General features: G+C 38.5%; 1 protein-coding gene and 1 long non-coding RNA gene across 5 annotated transcripts; one reads left to right on the forward strand and one right to left on the reverse strand.

Annotated features, from left to right (window-relative positions):
* Nucleotides 1–8,333: 8,333 nt before the first annotated feature.
* Nucleotides 8,334–12,042, reverse strand: LOC130589642 (ISWI chromatin-remodeling complex ATPase CHR11-like). The gene is made up of 4 exons (XM_057391070.1): nucleotides 11,761–12,042; nucleotides 11,560–11,663; nucleotides 10,923–11,026; nucleotides 8,334–8,647 (listed from the first exon to the last, which is right to left on the reverse strand). The coding sequence occupies exons 1-4, from the start codon at nucleotides 11,761–11,763 to the stop codon at nucleotides 8,334–8,336; spliced, it is 525 nt and encodes a 174-aa protein (XP_057247053.1). The 5' UTR covers nucleotides 11,764–12,042.
* Nucleotides 12,043–15,879: 3,837 nt separating this feature from the next.
* LOC125491887 (uncharacterized) lies at nucleotides 15,880–20,820 on the forward strand. 4 transcript variants are annotated; one of them, XR_008967856.1, is made up of 4 exons: nucleotides 15,926–16,772; nucleotides 17,330–17,422; nucleotides 17,903–19,480; nucleotides 20,038–20,820. It is a non-coding gene; the product is annotated as an uncharacterized LOC125491887 (long non-coding RNA). The 4 variants fall into 4 exon arrangements; XR_007268467.2 differs by having other exon boundaries at nucleotides 15,925–19,480; nucleotides 20,038–20,130; nucleotides 20,612–20,820; XR_008967855.1 differs by having other exon boundaries at nucleotides 17,330–19,480.
* Nucleotides 20,821–26,790: the final 5,970 nt, after the last annotated feature.

The raw sequence follows: 26,790 nt of genomic DNA on the forward strand, positions 1-26,790 counted from the left end.
TTGAATAAAATAAGAGTAGCCAAAACCTTTCACTTTGATTACAAGATAAAGTAACACCAACAGTAACAGCTCCACAGTTGTGTTTTGAGAGTACACATTCATACATAATTTAATTCAGTAAGCTCCCATCTCTGCTCCAAAACAACAGCCCTCACGACGACAAAGTCCAAACCCCTTCAACATAATGTAGAAGATCACCCACTTATATCTGAAAGAAGGCTCTCCTAAAAGGCCACCATCAGGTTTCATATATTCGCTAAACTACTTACAGGAGGACATGCCAAGGACCTAGACCTCGGCTGTTGCACTAGATAGTGAGTTCATCAGTGTTGGGCCCACGTTTTACAACTTGGCGCTGGAATGCAAATGTGGGCATAATTGAATTTGGGCCGCCAACACAAAAGATGACTAGTTCAAAGTAAATCAAAAACTGGCGGTTGAGTAGTTGAGAGATATGGGGGATTCTGCTGACGTGGCCCATGCATAAAGGAGCAGCTAGAAATTCAACTAGGGAGAGTCTTGAGTATAAATATGTAAATTAGGGTAGATCTATTTTCTTCTTCGGATTTTTCTCTCTAAGTTCGCAAATACATTCCTATCTCTCTCTCTCTCTGCTACCATTCTCTTTCATTGTTAGGAAGAAATAAATTCACATTGTATTCTACAATTGTATTGACGTCGATGGCATATTAGTGGATTGGTGATCAAGAGCGTCACCCGCGGTTTTTTCCTTTGATTAGGTTTTCCGCGTCAACAGTTCTTTTGTCTATTCACTGTTTTATTCATTTCATGTCATTTGTTTATTTAATAATGTTGATTGCTCAAAATATATTGATCTAGTTGTTGTCACCTTTACCTTTTAAGTACTTGGTACAAAATCGGCATAAACAATTTGGCGCCACCATGGGGCCACAACAAGATCTCTATACATCCGTTGTCGATCACATTCTTTCATTTCAGTTTATATACACAAGTTTTCCGTACCTTTCCACCCTTTTGTGTTTTCAATGACAGGACAATGGATCACCACCCAAGAGGTCATTGACGAACTCAACCGCATCAAGGCGGAGATGGCAACGTTGAAGGAAAGCTATGTCACGTCCTGCATGGAGAATCAGAGCTTCAAGTCCGCCCAGAAACCTTCAAAGGGACAAAAACCTCGCAACATTCGCGACGTCCCTAGGATGCGTGATCTGGATGCCGACGGATTCGAGACTCCCATTAACCATGTTGTTCCAGAAAACGCTGGCGACTCAGATAAGGAAGACGACGACGGTGACAAAGATGGTGACGTCAACCCGCCGAAAGAGCCTATCTATGGACGCCTTGATGATCCTATCCAGCAGCGTCTCCAGCAATTGGAGGACATGATTGCTCGCATTCCTGGCGTCCCTCGGCCTATGGAGAAAGCCACCCCTAACAGTTATGGTGATTCTCCTTTTGCAGATCCCATCGCATTGATCGAGGTGCCCAAGCGGTTCTCCGTTCCGTCCATGAAGCTATATCACGGCACCACCGATCCTAATGACCATGTCGCTCAATATAAGCAAAGAATGATCACCATTTTAATTCCAAAAAACCTGCGAGAGGCATGCATGTGCAAGGGCTTTGGCTCGACGCTGACTGGGCCGGCACTACAGTGGTTTATTAATCTTAATAATGGGACTATTTGTTCTTTCGCTCAATTAGTCAATACTTTTAATATGCAGTTTGTTAGTAGTCGTAAGATGGAAAAGCAAGCTAGTGATTTACATAGGATTGTGCAAAAATCTGATGAATCTCTTAAAGAATTTGTGAACAGGTTTAACAGGGAGAAGGTGTCCATTCCAAATTGTGACGCTCGGACAACCATCGAAGCTTTCAGACGTGGTTTAGATAAAGAGTCTGACCTCTACAAGGAGCTGACCAAATATCCTTGTCCGACGTTTGAAGATGCTCAAGCCAAGGCGCTGCCCCAAATCAGGCTGGAGGAAGACATGCAGTCCAGAAAGGCTTATGCCAGTTCTGACAGCCGGAAGGCAGCGACCAATAAGCAGGCGTCATGGCGTTAGAAGCCCTATGAGCGTCCGCAACAAGTCCATAGCGTCCGTCAAGACGGATCGGCCAACGACTGGAAGAATGATCCTGGCTTACCCCCTAAGCTTGCCGAGTACGGCTTCAACGTCACCGTGGGAGGTATTATTAACACTTTACATTCTTTAGGTTCTGCTGTTAAATGGCCTTACAAGAACGAAAATTCGATGGGCCATCGCGACAAATCTAAATGGTGCGAGTTCCACGGAGACCATGGGCATCATACCAACGAACGCGTCGCCTTGAGACGAGAAGTGTCCCACCTACTGAAGCAAGGGTACCTAAAAGACTTGCTGACGGAGAAAACGAAGCAAGCGAAGTCGAAAAGTGACGACCGACGTTAACCACCGTCATCACCAGCACATGTCAAGGTAATCAATGTCATTAGTGGTGGATCAGATATTTGTGGACTAACATACTCTGCAGCCAAACGACATGCAAGAGACGGTCCGAATCAGGATGTCGTCCCTAAAGAACTCCGTCATCCACGTGATGCTGAACTGGAAGCCATGCTCATCACCTTTGATGACGCCGACCTCGGTGACGACAGAGACATACATCATGACAGACTGGTAATATCTCTAACTGTCAGTAATTGCTTGCTTAAACGTGTGTTAGTTGACAATGGTAGTTCAGCCAACATCCTGATGAGAGGTGCTCTAGAAGACATGAGAATCGATGAGCGCGACGTCATCAGAAAATCTACCGTCCTTGTCGGATTCAGTGGAGAGTCCAAGCATACTATGGGAGAAGTGACGCTGCCCACCTTCGCCAAGGGAGTTAACATGCCAACTAAGTTTTATGTCATTGACTGCCCTTCTTCTTATAATGTGATTTTAGGCAGGCCATGGATCCATAGCATGAAGGTTGTCCTATCGTCATTCCACTAATCCTTAAAATTTCCCACCAAGTGGGGAGTGCAGGAGATCAAGGGGGACAGACGGATTGCAAGAGAATGCTACAAGATGTCCCTGAAACCAAGGAAGTCGGAGGCCTAGCAATTATAGACGGGGACATTGGGAGAACAAGATTTTGACAAGCAGCAAGTGGACGAGGACATCTTAGACCCCAGTAAACCAGATCAAACGGTCAAAATAGGGGCCGCATTATCTCCCGACTTCCGTCAACAGGTAATAGATTTTTTAACGGCTAACGCTGATTGTTTTGTGTGGTCCCATGAGAACGTCACAGGAATAGATCCCGACGTAATCACGCACAAACTTAATGTCGATCCCACCTACAAACCAATCAAGCAGAAGAGACGAAAATTCGCCCCTGAGCGAAATCAAATCATCAACGATGAAGTTCAAAAGTTGATTGACACCGGCAAGGTAAGGGAAGTAAAATATCCTGATTGGTTAGCTAACGTCGTTGCTGTAGGTAAGAAAAACGGGAAGTGGAGAGTCTGTATAGACTTTACCGACCTCAACAAGGCATGTCCTAAGGACTCATTCCCCCTGCCATACATCGACGCCCTGGTGGACGCAACTACAGGACATGAGTTGTTGTCATTCATGAACGCTTTCTCGGGGTACAACCAGATATTCATGCATCCAGAGGACCAAGAGAAGACGTCATTCGTCACCGACCGTGGTATCTATTGTTACAAGGTCATGCCATTCGGACTGAAGAACGCCGGCGCAACCTATCAGCGTCTAGTCAACGCCATGTTCAAAGACTAACTAGGGGAGACCATGGAGGTCTACATTGATGACATGCTGGTTAAGTTCAAAACCGCACATGACCATGTGTCACATCTACAACAGTCATTCGACGTCATTCGGAGGTATGATATGAAACTCAATCCTACAAAGTGTTCTATTGGAGTGTCTGTAGGTAAATTCTTGGGGTACATAGTTACAAAGCGGGGCATCGAAGCCAGCCCAGATTAAATCAAGGCTATCCTCAATATTCAATCGCCCCGAAATATGAAGGAAGTGCAAAAGTTAACCGGACGTGTCGCCGCATTAAACCGATTCATCTCACAATCTTTCGACAAGTGGCGGTTATTTTACGATGTCCTGAAAAAGAACAAAGGATTCGATTGGACAACGGAGCATGAACAAACCCTCCAGGATCTCAAGCAATACCTCATGACACCGCCCTTGCTGTCAAAACCATCGGCTGATGAACCACTGTAACTATATGTCGCCGTCAGCGAATCATTGGTAAGTGTCGTCCTGGCCAGGGAAGGCCAAGATGGACAACTGCCAGTATACTATGTAAGTAAGTCATTGGTCGACGCCGAAAACCAGGTACTCTTCCTTGGAAAAGCTGGTCCTAGCAATAGTGACGGCGTCCAAAAAACTGAAACATTATTTTGAGTCACATTCTATCCATGTCAAAACTAATTATCTTATAAAGTCTATTTTGAGACATCCAGAATTGACAGGAAGAATGGGTGAATGGGCAATTACGTTGAGCAGCTATGACATCACATATCAGCCGCGGACGACCATAAAGTCGCAAGCATTAGCGGATTTTGTGGCTGACTTTAGCCCTAAATTGGAAGCGACGGCGCAAACAGAGGTAAGCATGCTCGAAGTTAATACCACTAACAATAAATGGATCTTGCATGTAGATGGATCCTCCAACTTTCGGGGCGCCGGTTTGGGCATATTGCTAAAGTCGCCATAAGGGGACATCATAGCCCGAGCTATCAGTTGCGACTTCAAAGCCACCAACAACGAAGCGGAGTACGAGGCGTTATTGGCTGGGTTAACATTGGCTAAAGACCTAAATGCCACTGAAGTGGAAGCATACAGTGACTTGTTACTCATCGTCAGTCAAATCAAAGGAGAATTTGCCGCCAAAGACTCCAAAATGACGACGTATCTATGCGCCGTCCTGCTAAAGGTAAAATCTTTTGTGAAGTTTGACATTTTTCAGATTACCAGAGACCAGAACACGCAAGCAGATGCGTTGGCAAACATTGGGTCAGCCATGAGGAAGTCAAAGTTCAAAAGCATACCCATAGTACATTTGTCATTACCTGCAATCGATAAAACAACTACAGTTGATGATGTCAACAACGTTGCGGCGGACGTCAACAACGCCGCGACACAATCAGCAAGTTGGCAAACCCCGTTCATTCAGTACCTTAAAGACGGTACCCTCCCTGAAGATAGGCTACAAGCCAGAAAGGTACGTGTCAGAGCCTCAATGTACGTTCTACTTGATGGTATACTTTTTAGAAAGTCCATTGTAGGGCCATACCTGAGATGCCTCGACGGCGACGAATGCCAACAAGTGTTACAAGAAATGCATGACGGGTGTTGCGGCAATCATTCAGGAGGACGTAGTCTATCCAACAGGACTTTGCGCATGGGGTATTATTGGCCGACGTTGCGTCAAGACGCCGTCGAATATGCTAAGAAATGCGACGCCTGGCAGCGACATACCGCCATGACACATAAACCTGCAAAGAAGCTGCATCCTAGTATCACCCCCTGGCCCTTCATGAGGTGGGGAATGGACATCGTTGGAAAACTCCCTCAAGCACCGGGACTAAAAGTGTTCATGTTGGCGTTAACTAACTATTTTTCCAAATGGATTGAAGCTGACTCATTCATCCAGGTACGTGATAAAGAAGTTATTACCATTATATGGCGTAACATTATATGCAGGTTCGGCGCCCCTTCTGAGATTATTTGCGAGAATGGCTCTCAATTCATTGGCACACCCACACGGAACTTCCTAGCCAAGTGGAACATACAACTCAGCACTGAAACACCTAGATATCCACAGACTAACAGTCAAGCTAAGTCAAGTAACAAGTCAATCATTAAAGTCATCAAAAGACGTCTCAAAGCAGCCAAGGGTAAGTGGGCGGAAGAAATCCCCTCGATTCTTTGGGCAAATAAAACTACCCGGAGGACGGCGACGGGGCAAACCCCTTTCTCCTTAGTCTATGGATGTGAAGCCGTTCTTCCTCCCGAGGAGCGCATCCCAATGTCGTGTTATGGACTGTTGACGCCAGACAGGAATGACGAAGAGCTAAGCCATGACGTTGTTACAAGCGAATAGTTAAGAGAAGCAGCCCTTGTACGTATGGCGTCCCAACAGCAGATAGTGGCCAGAAGCTTTAATAAGAATGTCAAGGCCAAAACACTTAGTGTTGGAGACTGGGTTTTTGAGAGAAGTCTTCCAAAATACCAAAGAGCTCAATGTAGGTGAATTGGCACCAACATGGGAAGGCCCGTACAAGATTCAAAAAATAGTAGGCTATGGCACCTATCGTATATGAACCAGGGATGGCAAGCCTGTACCAAAAAGTTGGAATGCCGTCCACCTTAAACGTTATCATTTTTGAGCAACACATCAACATGTAATAAATAGTTAAAGTAGGTAATGCCGACTTAACTTGTCATGATCTTATTTCGTTTAGTTGGTACGCTACTTCACGTCATTTCCTTTACTGACATTTGGTATGTGAGTTATGTTAACAACCTTTTAGGTTCATTCGTCATACAAATAAAAGACGTGACATCAGACGTCGCTGTCATTAGTTATAAACCTTTTGCGGCTGTACTATGACGGCACAGGGGCAACATCTACACAACAAGATGGACGCCCCTCCCCGTCAGACGAATTTCCACAGCCATTACATCTACAACATCAATAAGACCAGTGTGTTTAGTTGGAAGTGGCAATTAGCTCTTCGTTGCAACAAAAGCACCACTTGGTCCACATTACAAAGGTACCTTACAACATTGTACATACATACACGCTTGTGTTCATAAGTTAAACATAAACAACATTCATTGCAAACAAACATAACATGGCAAAACACAATTTATGAACGCAAACATGACATTGTTATAAAAACACACAAAGCAAAAAGTTGGAGTTTTGCGGCAAAACAAACCATAAGTATCAAAGTTTTGGTGACACAACACCCTTAACAAAGCTATTACATAAACTAACTCTTTGTCACAGGTGTCACAACACCTTGCAAAAGCCCGAAGGAAGATCAGGTGGCGTCAGTTGGTCCAGCGTTGACGTCAGAGTCAGCAGTTGCCATGGTGTCCGTAGCATTAGCGTCCTCAGGGAGCAGATCTTCTGGAGTCCCAAAAATCTCCAAGAATTGTCTGACGTCCGCCTCTGAAGTCTAGAACGATGTCTGACCGTCCATAAACTGCTTCATCAACCTGGCTTTGGTCCTCCAAGTGTAACGACTGGCCGCGTCGACCAACTCCTCTCAGAGGCTTGCCACCGTGGCGTTGGTCTCCTCCGTCAGCGTGGCCATGTCGGCCGTCAGATCGGCGTTCCGCTTCTTTTCCCGGGCTAAATCAGTAGAAAGGTCAGAAGCTTTCTTCTCTGCCTCCGTCAACGCTGAAGCGGATTTCTTCAACTTCTCCCATAACGTCTTGCACTCCTTCTCAAGAGAAAGGGCTATAGAACGCACCGCCAGAGCATTTTGGACGGCCTGTAAAGACGGACGTCGCTATTAGGTATTTTCTTCTAAATAATGATGAGACATAATATATTTCGGACTACTTACATTTATCTGCAGCGCAAGCCCTTCGTTGGCAACATTAGTCAAGGGGAGACTAGCCAGACGGCGTTGAGGTGCGGGGAAGGCTAGTCTTTCCGCTGCCGGAAAAATGGCCGAGGAAGTGATCTCGCCGAAGTTTTTGGGGAGCTTGATGGTGAATGTTTCCTCCTCCTGGAGTGGGGTCCTGGCAGTTTTGGGGGCGTCGACGGAGACCGACGTCTTGGCAGCCTTAGACGGGGTCAATGGAGGTGGCGTTGTAGTTTTGCTGGCAGCATATTGTTTCCTCTTCTTGGCTCTCTCCAACATCTCTGCCTCGGACAAGCACTAGTGGAAAAAAGCTTAATTGCTCCGGTTGAAAACCCCTCAAATGCTCAGGTTGATAACCGGAGCATTTATTTCCTTCCTCAAATGCTCCGGTTGTGATAAAAACCGGAGCATTTGAGCTTTTTTAGAGTAGTAAAATACCACAAATGCTCCGGTTTTCCTAAACAACCGAAGCATTTGTGTATTTTAATGGTGAAAAAAAAAGTTTCAGCCAGCATGACAGCATGCATGCAGCTAGCATCTTACTGTTACACTAATTCAGCTGACCAGCAATACACAAAGATATATGAAGTATTTGTAAATATATAATTGAATGCATAATAACTTCAAAATAATATATTAAAGATATGTGATCCAATTATAGAACCTCAAGCAGATAGTGAAAGAACAAATAAAGTGTAAAATCAAACTCCTAGTAAAGAATACACAAATATCTTTGTTACAAAGTTGCAGAGGGTCGATTTAGGAGCAACAACCATGTGAGGCCCAGGAATTCCTCTAAATTCATGAAGATAGCCCTACAGGGAGATTGTTTGCAAAGAAATAAAGACACTACATCAATATCCTTTTGGGCACTATGATTGTTAGAGTACAAACACTTGAGACAAGAGTGCAAACATCCAAAGATTATAAACGGCGAACATGTACTGCATACCATTTCATCAGCAAGGATTCCATTGATACCATTCTCATAGAGCCGTATGAGCCAGTTCAATCCAGCAAGCTGGTAGTCCCTCATCTTTCCCTGAATACCTGTAGAAAAGAATGAATGTAAGTTATTGATAAAAGCCACATTAATCTTGTCACTGTTCAACATATGGAATCATCAACCCAATATCTAACTGGTACCATTAGTTTAAACAAACAATTCTCAAAATAGACCTTGTTTGTGCTATCTTCAGATGTGATAAACACATTATATTACATCAAAATGCAGAACTGGGCAATACAACACATGCTAAATATGATGGCTGGGATGGAACTCTCAGTACGATGAGTTTGATGTGGAATGTACAAAGATTTGTCTTTCTTCCGTCCCTGTAAAGGGTTTTAGGACTTCTTCTTAAAAAGCATAACATAGAAAAATATCTTTGCATCAAGCTAATTGATAGGCTCAAGCTCTGCATTGTGTTCTTAAAAAAAGCTGTAGGGATAGTTCTCTCCCTCAAAGTAAATGAAACGGTCAGGGAAAGGTCTTAGTTTTCTTTCGTACTTCATATAAATGGGCACTTGTAAATCAAGTTCTCCATTATCTGATGAGAACTATATCTCTGTATCATATTTAGGATCCTCCTAATTGATTCTGACATAATATGTGCTATCTGAATATGACCAAAAAAATACATGTAAAAAAGGCCAATTAATTGGATTGGTATAAAACTTTACACCTTTTTGCCACATTGATAATAGAACTTAGCTTCATGTGACAAATGAGAATAAGATTATGTTTGTCCAACACTTAACCCTTGTTTCTCATCAGAGGGTTGCATATAGTACAATATTATTTTCACTTCATTTGTCGTCACTTCACTTATTATATTATTGCCCTTTTACTTTTATTCCTTATACTCTCACCTAATTAGCAATGGAATAGAATAAAACGATGGAGATATACTGGGGTGTGTTATTTAACGCTATTCTATATTTGCAATTATTGTGTGTTGTACACTCATGTACATTCTTCATTTTTGTCCATTAATCGTAACCAACATTAATCATGATTGTTCTAGTACTCTAGTAGGTTGTAGCTTCATATATATAGAGAGGAAAGATATTTGGGTTTATTTTATTTCCATTTAATATTATATTCCATCGTTAATCTCTATTATATAAGTGAAGGGGGGAGAAAGATGGTGTCCTCTCATAAAAAGTCTAATATACCCTTAATGAAATTAAATTGTCATATGAATCTTTTCTTCTTCCTACTTGCCATATGTATTGAACAAATTAATAATAGAATTGAATTTGAAATTTCAATTAAATATTAAATTAAGGAGAATGATTTCCTCTAATTACCTACGTGAGAAAAAAAAATATTCAAAAATTAAATTGATAATATAACTTGATTGACATGATTAGAAAAAAAAAAAATTAAAACTTGAATTTCAAATTAATAATTATACTCATGAAATTTTAAAACATAAATGTTGATTATTCTTCGATTATCTCTATTATATAAATCAAACTCTTTTCGACAATTGAACTTGATACATAAATTCTTCCACTTTGTTTGAGCACATACTTTCTTCTAATGTACTTCTTTCTCTTGATAATATATTTGAATAATGATGAAAAAATAACTAATAAAACTAATGAAACATTAATTTAAGAAAAATATAGTAAAAATTAACAATAATTATAAGTGTATTTTCAAATCAAATTTTTTATAACATTGATGAATGAATAGTTGAGAAAAAAATAAAAAAAAAAACATTACTAACACGCACGCATAGCATGCAAAAAATGCTAGTAAGGTGAGAATATAGGGGGGAAAAGAGTGAAAGAGTTAATATAATAAATGACGCAACATATAGAGTAAAAAGTACAGTTTTACCATACACCCCTTGAACGAAAAATACAAGTTAAATGTCCGGACAAAGCTAAAGTTTTTATACTCATTTGTCACACAAAGCTAAGTTATATACTCATTTGTCATAATTGACAACTTTCATACCAATGTGGCAAAGAGGTGTTAAATTTTCTACCCATTTGGCTATTTGCCCTAAAAATGAAATAATTGGAGAACCATTTAAAAACTTTATATCCTAACTGGTATAGATGCTGATCTTAAACTCATTATGATGGCAATACATAAGTTTCATATTATTCTAGTAAATAAATTGAATGTTGAGATTTCCAAAAGAACATGTTGACATAAGAAGATCTTATAACCATCCACTAGAGATATATTTAAATTCAATATACCACTTTCCCAAAAAACAATCCAGTAGTAGAGTCAGGTGGAAGAAAAGTTCAGACAACTTGAAAACTTAAAATAGGTATTTGCACACAAAAGAGCAGAACTCACAAGAAGGCTGTGTGACCAGCCTTGTACTAGAAGCTCCTGCTTCTTCCTCTTTCAGGTATTCCTCATCTTCCTCTTCTTCGGTCACCTTTGATGCATGTCGGCCCCTTTAATAGGCACAGAAAGAGCAGTTCAGAGACAGATATAAAAGGAACAAACAATCTGGTTCGCCTCGTAGAAAACCAAAAAATAGTTACCAATAAGAAGATATTTTTATCATGCATCATAAAGGTGAACTAGACACACTATACTATGGACTACTATAAAACGCCGAAAATAATCCAGCACACTTGACATTCCAAAAAGAATCAACCAAGTTAATATCAGTTTCCAATCAGCACTAAATCTAGCACTCTATATAGGTCTCTAAGGCAAAGCCCCTTTTACTAACATTGACCAAAGAACTTAGCAAATCAAGAGGAAACCAGATACCATATTTAGATTAAAAATATTGAATGGGCATCATTTGCAAGGTAATAAATATTCTAAACAAAAGGAAAAATCACCAACTTGTGCTAATTAAAGGCCCTACTCTATTATGCATCGTATTAGTTGCAAGAAGTATTAGCAGGATAACAACTTTGAACATTTTCAAAAAAAAGCAAGATATAAATACATATATTTATACATATAAGCACACCTGCCCTTTGCCTTCTGGGAGGCAGAATGTTCACCCTTACCAAAATGGGCAAATATTTCCGTTTGATATAGAAGGTACTTCAAATGCCCTTTCCCCTTATTATTCTGCCACACGGTTCAAAAATTACAAGTCACGACATATTCATAAATGCACGGGAACGCAAAGAATCATAGAATAATAATACTATCATGTAAAACACACCATGTCAGCATCAACAACAGCATTTTGCTTGTCCAATATTTCCTGAATCTTCTTTGATGAGAATGGAACGATGGCGGATGATTTTGAGATCGGAGAGTATGATCCTAATGTGATAGAGATAGAGGAAGGAGAGGTTGGCGTGCGGTTGTTGATGATCTATAACCGGCCTTGGAGGATCGAACCCACGTATGTGGCAAAATACATAAAATGGTGGTTGTGAGAGAGGATCTGAGAGAGTAGATAGAGGAAGGAGAGAGGACGGTTGTGCCGTCAAGGCCGGGAGATGGCCAGATGCGAGATAGATGAAAAATGTCGGCACTTCTTTTATACCTAAGAATGTTAGGGTTTTTAAATTCAATCTCATTCGTTCGATCGAAATCATCAACGGATGAGATTAGATCCCTTTTTTCCCCTCTTTTATATTTCAATACACAATTAATGGTTAGATTTTAATCCTTCTCATATCAACGGTTCTAATTCATGATCCATGATATCATTTTTTAGCCAATAGAAAAATAGAATAACCTAGCACATGGATTGATGACCTAGCACATGGATTGATAATCTTATATTCTTATCATCTTAATAGTTCTTATGTTGGTTTAGTCTTACAATCTTTAGTAATTAGTTAATTATTATTATTTCATTATAATTTTAAATTTTAATTATCTTTATTGAAGTTGTTATTATTAATATTATTATTTAAGTATAATTATCATTTATTAATTAGCATAGTTTAACTATTATTATCATATTATTATTATTATTATTATTTATTATTATTATTATATTATTATTATTATTATTATTATTATTATTATTATTAGATTAAAATTGTGATTTGAGTTTCTAAATTTTTATTCGACTCCTTATAGCGTTATTTATACAACTATCAATCTATTACTCAATTAAGTAATAGTATAATTATATATATTTAAGTGATGCATTTATTGATCTCGTCTAATAACAACTTGTTTCAATCCAAATACATGTGTTTAGTTTCGAAATGTATTTCACATGAAGAATATTAGCTAAAATAGTGTATTGTTCTTTAATTAATTAGCTTATAATCTATGTTGATACATTCATTAATCTTATGTAGTAACAACTTCTTTCAACTATCTAATAAGTAATAACAAATTAGTGAGTTATTGAGTTGGTATAAGTTTAAGTGAGTAATTGACTAAATGCTAAATTAACATATGGTTGTTGATGATCGAATTACTATTTAGAACGTACTTGTTAACTTATTGACTTATTGTTGTTAAGTTTACTATCATTTATATAAATTGTTGTTATTATTATTATTATTATTATTATTATTATTATTATTATTATTATTATTATTATTATTATTATTATTATTATTATTATTATTATTATTATTATTTTATTATTATATTATTATTATTATTATTATTATTATTATTATTATTATTATTATTATTATTATTATTATTATTATTATTATTATTATTATTATTATTATTATTATTATTGTACAACATATGAACTATCGCTATAATCAATTAGACCTCATACGAAAAATTATTGTAAACATATGATTGTCATTTGTTATAATATTATAACATATCAAGAGTCGGTGTACTAACAAGTTACTATTTAGTAACTAGTAAGTACTTGTTGACTATTTTAGTTATGGTTGTTACTTGTTAACAATTAACTTATTGATGTTACGTTTTAGGTTAATTAGATTTTATGGGGGATAATGATTTAGGGATATAGTTTATTATTATTAGTATTGTGCAACATATGAACCCTCGTTGTAATCACTTATGCCTCATATGAACCGTCGTTGTAAACATATGAATGTATGATTATCATTAATTTGTTATAGTATTATAACATACTAATAAGAGTCCTTATACTAATTTATAATCAATACAGTATTAGATTGGTTTTAGAATTATCGTATATAATAGTCACAACATAATACATATATACCGTTTATGCTCTTTATTGTTATTGCCATTATTAGCATTGTTGCTATTATTACTATTAGTATTTTATTGTTATTGTTATTGTCCGGCACCTGGGAATGAATCGACCTGTAAATAGAACTCTCAGACCTGTCCGGCACCCGGGAATCCAATGATTCAAATGTGTTCGACCCAGTTGAACAAATCCTGACCAATCATGACCTGGGGCACTGACAATCAGAATCCTGACCTGTCCGAGTCTGACCTGGTTCGCCGTGGGTATACCCAGAACCTGTTTTTGACACCACTACCTTCAAGTTTGACCTTAGAAATAAGTCCAAGCTTGGCAGATAAGACTTGATGCTGAGATGAAGCAAGAGGTTTTGTGAGCAGGTCTGCAATCTTATTTTTGCTGGAAACATGGGCAGTTTTGATGAAGCCAGACTCAACCTGTTCACGCACATAATGCATATCCCTCTTAAGATGCTTAGTCTTCTCATGAAACATAGGATTTTGAGCCAAATGCTCTGCTGAAGTATTGTCACACTACAGTGAGAGGTAAAGAGATTGCAACTTGAAGATCTTCTTGTAAACCTTGTATCCACACAAGCTCACTAGTTTTGGCCGACATACTTCTATATTCAGCTTCAGCGCATGATTTACTCACACTTTGTTGCTTCTTAGTCTTCCAAGAAATTAAATTAGAACCAAGAAAAACAGCATAGGCACTACGGGACCTATTGCTAAACTGAATGAGCTCCAATATGCATCACTATATGCAGTGACTTGAGAAGCAGAATGAACTGAATACCATAAACCAGAGTCCAAAGTGCCTTTTAAATATTTAAGAACATGAAGAACAACTCTTAAATGTGGCACTCTTGGAGAATGAACAAACTAACGGAGATGTTGAACACAATATGATAAATATGATAAATCTGGTAATTCCCAAATACAACAATTTGCCTACCAGCCTTTTGTATGTATCACGTTCAGCAAGTAACTCTCCATCAGTATTAGACAACTTTAAACCATAAGATAATGGAGCATAAACAGCAATACAATCCGCCATACCAACATCATTAAGAAGATCTTTGATGTATTTTCTTTGAGCAAGAAAAATACCATTAGCATTTCTATGCACTTCAATACCCAGAAAATAAGTTAATTGACCAAAGTCTTTTATTGTAAAAGTTTTGTTCAATGCAAGCTTCACTTCTTCAATTTGAGACAAATTAGTTCTAGCGACTAACATATCATCAACATAGACTAGGATTACCAAAAACTCTCCTTCATGAGTTCTAGTAAACAAAGAAGAGTCTTGTTATGATTGCTGAAAATTCAAAGTTTTCAGAAATTTGCTCAACTCCTTGTTCCACTGTTGAGAAGCTTGTTTTAGCCCATAGATAGACCTTTTAAGTCTGCACACTTCTCGTGCCTCAGCCTTAGTATAACCAGCAAGTGGAAGCATGTACACCTCTTCATCAATAATACCATGCAAAAATGCATTGTTTACATCTAGTTGACATAAGTGCCAACCCTTCATAGCAGCAAGAGCAATAACTGTTCTCACAATGGCTAACTTAGCAACAGGAGATAAAGTTTGAGTAAAATCTTCACCCTCAACTTGTTGATACCCAATGGCAACAAGTCTTGTTTTATACCTCTCTATAGAGCCATCTCGATTTAGTTTTATTTTGTAAACCCATTTGGAACCTATAGCCTTCTTGTTCTCAGGAAGATGAGTAAGCTCCCATGTATCATTGTTTTCAAGAGCAGAAATCTCCTTTTTCATGGCAAGAACCCTGTTTTCATCATGTTTAGCTTGATTATAATTTTTAGGTTCAACAGGAGATGAACTCACAAAGAATGAACTAGAATCACTAGATGTAACAGAAGGAGGAATAGACATATGCCTGTGAGGTATATAACCACCTACAAAACCTTGCAAAGCAGTACAAGGTTTAATAATTCTGGCAGATTGCCGATGAGCAACATTAGAATGAACCTCAGAATTAGTTTTAGGACTAACTCTGTGCTATAGTAGAAGTAGAATCATGTGAAAGGAGCAGATGTAGAAGGTGAATCATTATTAGCAAAAGAAGAAGTAGGAACAACATTATGTGTGATATTGGCAGAAAGATTAGGATGTGTCTGAGTAGGAGAAAGGGGATGACTCTGAAAATGAACAGCAAGAGAAGATAGAAGAGAATTCTTATCAGAACAAGGATTTACAGTGTAATTGTAATAGCCCTGTTTCTAAGAGCGATTATTTAAACATTAAATATATTTATTAAGTTAATTATGTTTCGGAAATTCTTATTTTACTTGAGTTGTGGAATGTAATTTTTATTTGTCGTGTTGTAATGCATTTATTTATTTAATTATATGAGATTATTTATTTATTATTATGATTATTTTGGGTCTTGTGCAATTAGTTGAGCGGTATTTTGCAAATTGGAAAATCAAGGTTGGTTTCCTTCCCGAACCACCGAGCCCTTTTGTTATGTTTATCCGTTAATGAAACCAAATCAACCCCCCCCCCTTGTTATTTTGTCGGTTTAGTTAAATAAAACCCAAACCCATTTCATTTGATTTCTCCTTCCCCGTAAAACCCCAAACCCCAGCCCGGTGAAACCCCAATTCCTCACTCCTCAGCGTCTCTCTCGCTGACCTTCGCTTCCCCTCCGTCGTCTGCCAGTCGTCGGAGCCGCGTCGAAAAGTTTTGTCGGTGTTGCTGCTCCTTTCTTTCGCTCCTATCATGGTTCACGAAACCCCTGTTTCGTTCGATTGTTCTGCCGTAGACCCGAGGTTCTTCGCCCGCGTCGCCACCCCGTCTGGCTGGAGCTTTCTTCTCTCTTCCGTCGCGCGGTTGACTCCTTGGTTGTCTCGTTGTTGTTGGTGATTCTGCTGCTGGGTTGTCGCTGCCGTGTTCTTCTCTCTCCCCCTGTCCTGCGACCACCGCCTGGTGGTGTTGTGGTTGTTTTGTTGTTGCTGCTGCCGCTGCTTTGCGTCGCACCACGGCGAGCTCTACTCCCTCTCCCTTGTTTGTCCCTGCTCAACAGAGCAGAGGTATAATATAACCTCCTCTTCTTCTTTCTGATTTTCTAATTTGTAAATTATGCCCAAATTGTTTTTATGTTGTTGTGCTGTTGTTACTGTTGGTATATTGAATATTTTTGGGAATTGTTGCTATTGTTTGTTGTTGTCCAGTTTTTCTGTCTCCTGCGTTTGTGGGGCTGTTATGGTGCGATTTTGCACTATGGAAACACTATCGTTTCATGTTGTTGCTACGATCATTTTATGGTGGTGGTTGTTTGTTGTTATGTTGTGGTAGCATTGTTGTTGTTACTGTTATGTCGTAGAGATGGTGGTCGTTGTAAGAGTTGTTATTGTTGTTGTGAGCCAAGTTTAGCTAGTGTTAAATTATAGTTGAATTGTGTAGTTGAGGTTGGTTTATGGAATTAGCTAGCTAGTTAGTTTCTATTGGAATATTTCAATTAGTGAAAGGATTTGTATTAGAGAAGATTTAGTCTAATGAGTCTTTAGTTTGAATGTTATTTGGATTAGTTCCTCTATTCGAAATATAGTGAGATTGGAAAGCAATTGATTATTGTTATTATTTTGAGGTTATTATTGGAGGATGATTATGGAATTGAATCTCATTTGGGGATGAAGATTATTGAAGGAGGTTATATTGTTGGAACTGGATTGCGGTTCAGGTAACTTTTATGTTCAGTAAAATTATTTACTCATGCCCATGTGTGTATGGATCTTTATTCTGTTTTTGATACTTAAGTTCGTACTATGGCCATAGTTATGAATGTGATGATGAATGTCATTGATTGATTATGAATACGAAAACTGTTTTGCTGGCTTAGTTTATGAACTGAAAATAGAAAGTGGGCAATGTATGGGTGGAGGATGGTTACTCTTTTGACCTGATACGGTCGGCTACGCTCCATAACGAACCTTGGGGTAGTATTGCTGGGCTCCATAACGAACCTTGGAGGCAGCGTTTGTCCTTTGTCCAAAGCCTGTACTTGCCACTGATTTGTTTAAGAGAATGAGCTATGCCAGCGTTGTAATGAAAAGGAAATGATTTGAAATAAAATGTTTATAACGGGCTGAAGTAAAGGTTACGAGTTTTCCACTCATTTTGGAATTGTTTTTGTTTTGTATTTTCTTCGCTGAATTTGCAGGTTTGGTATCAAGAGCTCGAGAATGGAAGTGAAGCAAGATTATGGTGTTGTCCTAGATTAAGGATTGAGTTTGTATCTAGTTAGTTGATTGGAGATTAATTATCGATATTTTCAATGTATATGATATTTGAGAATTTTATTGGAGATATTGGTGTATTGAAGGATATTTTTCCGCTGCGAAGTAAATTATTTAAGAGTTAATTATTATTTATGGATCTTAAGTGCGTTTCGCTAGCAGCTCGGAAGAGCGGGCTGTTACAAGATGGTATCAGAGCAACCTTGCGACCGTATGCCTAGTTGGCTACCTAGCGAGGGTAAAAGATCTTTGGGATAGTTTGAAATCGATTGGGATTATTAGTGGATAAGAATTGATGATCAGGAATTAGGAATGTTGAAGCTTGAGTTTAAGATTGTTGCGCTTTGGCGTGTGCTATATGATTTCGTTTACGTAAAAAGTGTAATGCCTTGTATTGTCTGTGATGTGTTTGAGAAAATTCTATGATTTGGTTAAGTAAACGAATTTCAAACGAGATCTCTATGAATGAGATGTCTGGAATCCTATTCCGAAAATTTGCCCCTTTTGTTTTCTTTGCTCCTCGATTTTGATATTGAGTTGAAGTGGAGATACAAAAGCTGATGGTAGAATTGAGGTTGGATAACTGATATCTTATGAGTTTGAGATTTTGGTTTTACTTAAATCATTATTTTCAAGTTTCGAGGACGAAACTTTCAATAAGGGTGGTAGTATGTAATAGCCCTGTTTCTAAGAGCGATTATTTAAACATTAAATATATTTATTAAGTTAATTATGTTTCGGAAATTCTTATTTTACTTGAGTTGTGGAATGTAATTTTTATTTGTCGTGTTGTAATGCATTTATTTATTTAATTATATGAGATTATTTATTTATTATTATGATTATTTTGGGTCTTGTGCAATTAGTTGAGCGGTATTTTGCAAATTGGAAAATCAAGGTTGGTTTCCTTCCCGAACCACCGAGCCCTTTTGTTATGTTTATCCGTTAATGAAACCAAATCAACCCCCCCCCCCTTGTTACTTTGTCGGTTTAGTTAAACAAAACCCAAACCCATTTCATTTGATTTCTCCTTCCCCGTAAAACCCCAAACCCCAGCCCGGTGAAACCCCAATTCCTCACTCCTCAGCGTCTCTCTCGCTGACCTTCGCTTCCCCTCCGTCGTCTGCCACTCGTCGGAGCCGCGTCGAAAAGTTTTGTCGGTGTTGCTGCTCCTTTATATCGCTCCTATCATGGTTCACGAAACCCCTGTTTCGTTCGATTGTTCTGTCGTAGACCCGAGGTTCGTCGCCCGCGTCGCCACCCCGTCTGGCTGGAGCTTTCTCCTCTCTTCCGTCGCGCGGTTGACTCCTTGGTTGTCTCATTGTTGTTGGTGATTCTGCTGCTGGGTTGTCACTGCCGTGTTCTTCTCTCTCCCCCCTGTCCTGCGACCACCGCCTGGTGGTGCTGTGGTTGTTTTGTTGTTGCTGCTGCCGCTGCTTTGCGTCGCACCACGGCGAGCTCTGCTCCCTCTCCCTTGTTTGTCCCTGCTCAACAGAGCAGAGGTATAATATAACCTCCTCTTCTTCTTTCTGATTTTCTAATTTGTAAATTATGCCCAAATTGTTTTTATGTTGTTGTGCTATTGTTACTGTTGGTATATTGAATATTTTTGGGAATTGTTGCTATTGTTTGTTGTTGTCCAGTTTTTCTGTCTCCTGCGTTTGTGGGGCTGTTATGGTGCGATTTTGCACTATAGAAACACTATCGTTTCATGTTGTTGCTACGATCATTTTATGGTGGTGGTTGTTTGTTGTTATGTTGTGGTAGCATTGTTGTTGTTGCTGTTATGTCGTAGTGATGGTGGTCGTTGTAAGAGTTGTTATTGTTGTTGTGAGCCAAGTTTAGCTAGTGTTAAATTATAGTTGAATTGTGTAGTTTAGGTTGGTTTATGGAATTAGCTAGCTAGTTAGTTTCTATTGGAACATTTCAATTAGTGAAAGGATTTGTATTAGAGAAGATTTAGTCTAATGAGTCTTTAGTTTGAATGTTATTTGGATTAGTTCCTCTATTCGAAATATAGTGAGATTGGAAAGCAATTAATTATTGTTATTATTTTGAGGTTATTATTGGAGGATGATTATAGAATTGAATCTCATTTGGGGATGAAGATTATTGAAGGAGGTTATATTGTTGGAACTGGATTGCGGTTCAGGTAACTTTTATGTTCAGTAAAATTATTTACTCATGCCCATGTGTGTATGGATCTTTATTCTGTTTTTGATACTTAAGTTCGTACTATGGCCGTAGTTATAGATGTGATGATGAATGTCATTGATTGATTATGAATACGAAAACTGTTTTGCTGGCTTAGTTTATGAACTGAAAATAGAAAGTGGGCAATGTATGGGTGGAGGATGGTTACTCTTTTGACCTGATACGGTCGGCTACGCTCCATAACGAACCTTGGGGGTAGTATTGCTGGGCTCCATAACGAACCTTGGAGGCATCATTTTTCCTTTGTCCAAAGCCTGTACTTGCCACTGATTTGTTTAAGAGAATGAGCTATGCCAGCGTTGTAATGAAAAGGAAATGATTTGAAATAAAATGTTTATAACGGGCTGAAGTAAAGGTTACGAGTTTTCCACTCATTTTGGAATTGTTTTTGTTTTGTATTTTCTTCGCTGAATTTGCAGGTTTGGTATCAAGAGCTCGAGAATGGAAGTGAAGCAAGATTATGGTGTTGTCCTAGATTAAGGATTGAGCTTGTATCTAGTTAGTTGATTGGAGATTAGTTATCGATATTTTCGATGTATATGATATTTGAGAATTTTATTGGAGATATTGGTGTATTGAAGGATATTTTTCCGCTGCGAAGTAAATTATTTAAGAGTTAATTATTATTTATGGATCTTAAGTGCGTTTCGTTAGCAGCTCGGAAGAGCGGGCTGTTACAGTAATGTTCAGAGCCAAATTGAACCACTTGAGTAGCAGGAGAAACTGAAGGAACAAATTGTGAATTATAAGAAGAATGAGACATTTTGTATGGAAAAATAGTTTCAAAGAAAACATCTCTTGATACAAAAATAGTATGTGTATCAGATCATAAAGCTTAAAAGCTTTGTATCCAGAAGGATATCCAATGAACAAGCATCTTCTTGTTCTTGAATCAAATTTATCCGTCTTGACATGAGTGTTATATGCAAAGCAAAGAGAGCCAAACACTCTAAGTGTATTATAAACAGGAAGAGAATGAAACATTACCTCAAAGGGAGTTTGCCAGTTCAAGACTTACATGGAAGTTTTTTGATTAAGTGAGTTGCACTGAGAATACATTCTCCCCAAAACTTCTTGGGAAGTCCTGCTTGAAATCCCAAAGCCATGGCTATTTCAAGAAGACTTCTATGTTTCCTCTCAACCCTACCATTCTGTTGAGGAACATATGGAGCACTTTTTTCATGTAACATACCTGTGCTAGCAAATAGGTGTCTACATGATTCATTGACAATCTCTGTCCCATTATCTGCTCTTATTCTTTTAACCTTCTTACTAATCTGTTTCCACCATAGACAAGAAATCTGCTACAACTTTTTCTACTTGCATCTTATTATGTAGAAGATAAGTTCAAGTAATTAAGAAAATAAGAAGCGACATCCAAGCTTCTAACTCTATAAGCTCCCCATAAATCCATATGTGTCAACTCAAAACATTCAAGAGCTCTGTTAGTATTCATAATGAAAGGAAATTTATGATGTTTGGAATGATAACAAACACCACAATTATATTCAATAAGACCTTTACACCATTCAACACTAACATATTTCATTTTTGACACTGAAGGGTGTCCTAATCTAGCATGCAGAAGATCTAGTTGATTCTTGGAATCAATCTTAGATTTAAGCATGCTAGTAGCTGTTTTATTTGGCAAACTATGCACATGTACATCACTATCATCACCATTATTGACATTTTCTACTCTGTGGCAACCCACAAACTGATCAACATTACCTTCACCTGTTGTATTCTGGACAAATAGTAGAGACCATGTGTCTTTTTGCCAGCACCAATGAGCATAGAACTAGAAGGGTCCTGGAAAACATACCCATTTCTAGTAAACTTGACTTGAATATCAATTTGTTCAATCGGCTTCCTAATTGACAACAAGTTGTGTCTAAATACTTTGACTAACAATACATCAGATAACACCAATCTATCATTTAAAACCACATCTCCCATAACACCAACATGTATTTGAGTCCCATTAGGCAGTCCAACCTTAGTGGGTTTATTAGAGTATGTACAATGGGGCTCTCCAACTAGCTCTGATATGATTACTAAACCAATAAGTCTAATAACCAAGTTATGAACTGAAGAAAAGACTCCAAGAACTCGAACAAATAAGTAATATCGAACAAGGGAAATGAATTTAATCAAGATCACTCCTGAAACTTAAATAAAGACTCTAAACACTCTTAAAAACACTCCTGGATTTAAGATGTTTAACACTAAGAATTCAACACTCCTGAAGAATTATTAATGGTTTCAATTGTTAAGCTCTCAAGCAAACAATCAAGAAGATGTATTAAACACAAAATCAAATCTATCAATCTGTTATTGTTAATGAAATAATTGCCCCTTATATAGGGTACAACCTATACTAATCCTACTAGGAAAAGATAAAAGAACTTATGCTAATCCAACTAGGAAAACATAAACTAACAAGATAAGAATTAAGCTAATCCTATCCTATAACTAATCACACGCCTAAAGATAACCATGTACATCACATGTTTATCCTATTATAAAATCTATCTACTCACTAGGGGAAAAAAGCAGAAGGGCTGCGCAAGAAGGGTTGCGCTTTTGATAAAAGCGCAGCCTTATTGTTGAAGGGCTGCGCTTTTTCAAAAAAGCGCAGCCCTTCAAACAGAAGGGTTGCACTTTTTCAAAAAAGTGCAACCCTTCAAATGGAAGGGTTGCGCTTTTAAAAAGCGCAGCCCTTCTCAAGGTAGGGCTGCGCTTTTTACTACTAGCGTAGCCCTACTAGCTGAACTTTTTTTTTGATATTTTCTATGCGCGCCCTATAGTAGTACTCCTTCCCACTTTCCCTCTTTCTTTTACCCTTCAACAATTTCGTGTGAAAAACCGACACACCACCACCACCTTGCGAGCCCTAATTCGACACACCACCACCACCCACTTTGCGCGACCACCACTACAACCACCACCACGACATTTCTTCTCCACCACTGCCGCCCACAACATTTCTTCTCTTCTCATTTCTTCTCCACCACATTGTGGTTCCGCCAACACCTTGCGCGCCACCCACATTACGCGACTTACACTTCTCTTCTCCACCATCACCACTACCCTTCTCTTCTCTTCTCATTTCTTCTCCACCATTTGAGTGGTTAATTAGGTATGAATTAATTTTGTTTTTAAGTTACTTTTGTTTTTCTTAATTGAATTAAATGATTAATGTGCAATGTGGATTTTGTCAAATTGTAGGAAGAAGAGGCTAAGGAAGGCAAATAAAGTCCCAAGTAGCTCTTTTCTCTTCATTGCTCGTCATTGGTGTTAAGAGGTAACTAATAGATAGTTTAACATGTACATCACTATCATCACCATTATTGACATTTTCTACTGTGTGGCAACCCACAAACTGATCCACATTACCTTCACCTGTTGTATACTGGACAAATAGTAGAGACCATGTGTCTTTTTGCCAGCACCAATGAGCATAGAACTAGAAGGGTCCTGGTAAACATACCCATTTCTAGTAAACTTGACTTGAATATCAATTTGTTGAATCGGCTTCCTAATTGACAACAAGTTGTGTCTAAATTCTTTGACTAACAATACATCAGATAACACCAATCTATCATATAAAACCACATCTCCCATAACACCAACATGTATTTGAGTCCCATTAGGCAGTCCAACCTTAGTAGGTTTATTAGACTATGTACAATGGGGCTCTCCATCTAGCTCTGATATGATTACTAAACCAATAAGTCTAATAACCAAGTTATGAATTGAAGAAAAGACTCCAAGAACTCGAACAAACAAGTAATAGCGAACAAGGGATATGAATTTAATCAAGATCACTCCTGAAACTTAAATAAAGACTCTAAACACTCTTAAAAACACTCCTGGATTTAAGATGTTTAACACTAAGAATTCAACACTCCTGAAGAATTATTAATGGTTTCAATGTTAGCTCTCAAGCAAACAATCAAGAAGTTGTATAAACACATATAAAATCTATCAATCTGTTATTGTTAATGAAATAATTGCCCCTTATATAGGGTACAACCTATACTAATCCTACTAGGAAAAGATAAAAGAGCTTATGCTAATCCAACTAGGAAAACATAAACTAACAAGATTAGAATTAAGCTAATCCTATCCTATAACTAATCACACGCCTAAAGATAACCATGTACATCACATGTTTATCCTATTATAAAATCTATCTACTAACTAGGGGAAAAAAGCAGAAGCTGCGCAAGAAGGGCTGCGCTTTTGATAAAAGCACAACCCTATTGTTGAAGGGCTGCGCTTTTTTAAAAAAGTGCAGCCCTTCAAACAGAAGGGTTGCGCTTTTTCAAAAAAGCGCAACCCTTCAAATGGAAGGGTTGCGCTTTTTAAAAAACGCAGCCCTTCTCAAGGTAGGGCTGCGCTTTTTACTACTAGCGCAGCCCTACTAGATGAACTTTTTTTTTGATATTTTCTATGCGCGCCATATAGTAGTACTCCTTCCCACTTTCCCTCTTTCTTTCACCCTTCAACAATTTTGTGCGAAAAACCGACACACCACCACCACCTTGCGAGCCCTAATTCGACACACCACCACCACCCACTTTGCGCGACCACCACTACCACCACCACCACAACATTTCTTCTCCACCACTACCGCCCACAACATTTCTTCTCTTCTCATTTCATCTCCACCACAACATTTCTTCTCTTCTCATTTCTTCTCCACCACATTGTGGTTCCGCCACCACCTTGCGCGCCACCCACATTGCGCGACTTACACTTCTCTTCTCTTCTCTTCTCCACCATCACCACTGCCCTTCTCTTCTCATTTCTTCTCCACGATAACCACTGCCCTTCTCTTCTCTTCTCATTTCTTCTCCACCATTTGAGTGGTTAATTAGGTATGAATTAATTTTATTTTTAAGGTACTTTTGTTTTTCTTAATTGAATTAAATGATTAATGTGCAATGTGGGTTTTGTCAATTGTAGGAAGAAGAGGCTAAGGAAGGTAAATAAAGTCCCAAGTAGCTATTTTCTCTTCATTGCTCGTCGTTGGTGTTAAGAGGTAACTAATAGATAGTTTAACATGTAGACAAAGTTGATAATTTATTGAATGTATATGTATTTTATAATGTATATTATATTATTTGTTGATATGAGATTGTTAAAAACGCAATGTGATTTAGCTATATTTATGAAAATAACTAGTTGTTTGAATCATCATCATATATGCCTAGATACCCGTTCAAGACTTACTCATTAGGAGTAAGTCTTGAATAGTCCCCGGTTTGGGACTGTTCTTGGACGTTTGATCTCACTTAGGTGGTGAATGTGTGTCTTCTTTTCAATTCTGAGGAAAATCTTGGCTTATCGTTTCGCTACATTGTTCTCTGGGTACATATGTAGATAAGCAATTATCTACATTGTGTACTTGGAGAACTGTAGGGAAATGCTGCCGGATTTTCCTTAGAATTGAAAAGTTGGCATATATTCACTAGTGAGATTAGACGTCCAAGGATGGGTTAGGTTGGAGTGATAAGGACCTTTGACTGCATGCATACAATTGAACATGTGACTATCTTAGCTTGTTGTATACGTGTGTGATTTGAATATGTGAGTTGTGTACTTTAATAATGATTGATGCATTATAATGAATGTTGTGTTTAATTATTAGAGGTGGTCTTCTTGAATGAGATGGATCGTACTTGGATGTATGGTAGTCGTGAATCGATTGAGTTTGTGAATGGGGTCTCGGAATTCTGTAGAAGTGCATTAGAATATCAAACATCCTCTGGAGCAGTCGACTTTTATTGTCCTTGTTTGGATTGTAGAAATGTGAGCAAGGTTAGTAGTATACATGTGGTTAGGGAGCATGTCTTTCGCCGTGGGTTTAGGCCTCAATACCACGTATGGATTTGGCATGGTGACAGGGGAGGTATATGGGAAGCTCTGGAGTAAAGAATGATGTATGTGAAGAAAAAAAGAAGGATGATGATGAGTTAGGGGATGAGAATTTGGATGATGAATTTGGAGATGATGATAGGGATCGGGTAGACGAGATGATACACGAGGTTGAAGATCAGTCGTGTAGACGACCTCGTATTTTTGAGTCTATGTCCAGGCTGCTGAAAAGCCGTTGTATCCAGGTTGTACAAAGTACACCAAACTTTCCGCGGTGGTAACACTGTTCAACATTAAGTCGAACGCTGGTTGGACGGACTCTAGTTTCACATCGTTGTTGGAAGTTTTAGCTGAGATGCTCCCTGATGGAAATGAACTGCCAAAGTCGTACTATTATGCGAAGAAGCTGATGTGTCCTTTGGGTTTAGAGTACGAGCGGATATGCTTTCCTAACGATTGTGTGCTTTATCGTAATGAGTATGAGCATTTACATGAGTGTCCACGTTGTGGATTGTCGAGGTACAAGCGTGAAGGAGCTGGAGGTAGTGAAGGACCACCAGCCAAGGTGTTGTGGTATCTACCCATAATACCTAGATTTAAGCGCATGTTCTCAATTAAAGGAGATGCGAAGAATTTGAGGTGGCATGCAGATCGTAGGAAGAAAGACGGTCTGCTCAAGCATCCGGCTGATTCGCCTGAGTGGAAAACTATC

Source organism: Beta vulgaris, chromosome 1 (genome assembly GCF_026745355.1).
Source record: "Beta vulgaris subsp. vulgaris cultivar EL10 chromosome 1, EL10.2, whole genome shotgun sequence".
Classification (NCBI taxonomy): Eukaryota; Viridiplantae; Streptophyta; class Magnoliopsida; order Caryophyllales; family Amaranthaceae; genus Beta; species Beta vulgaris.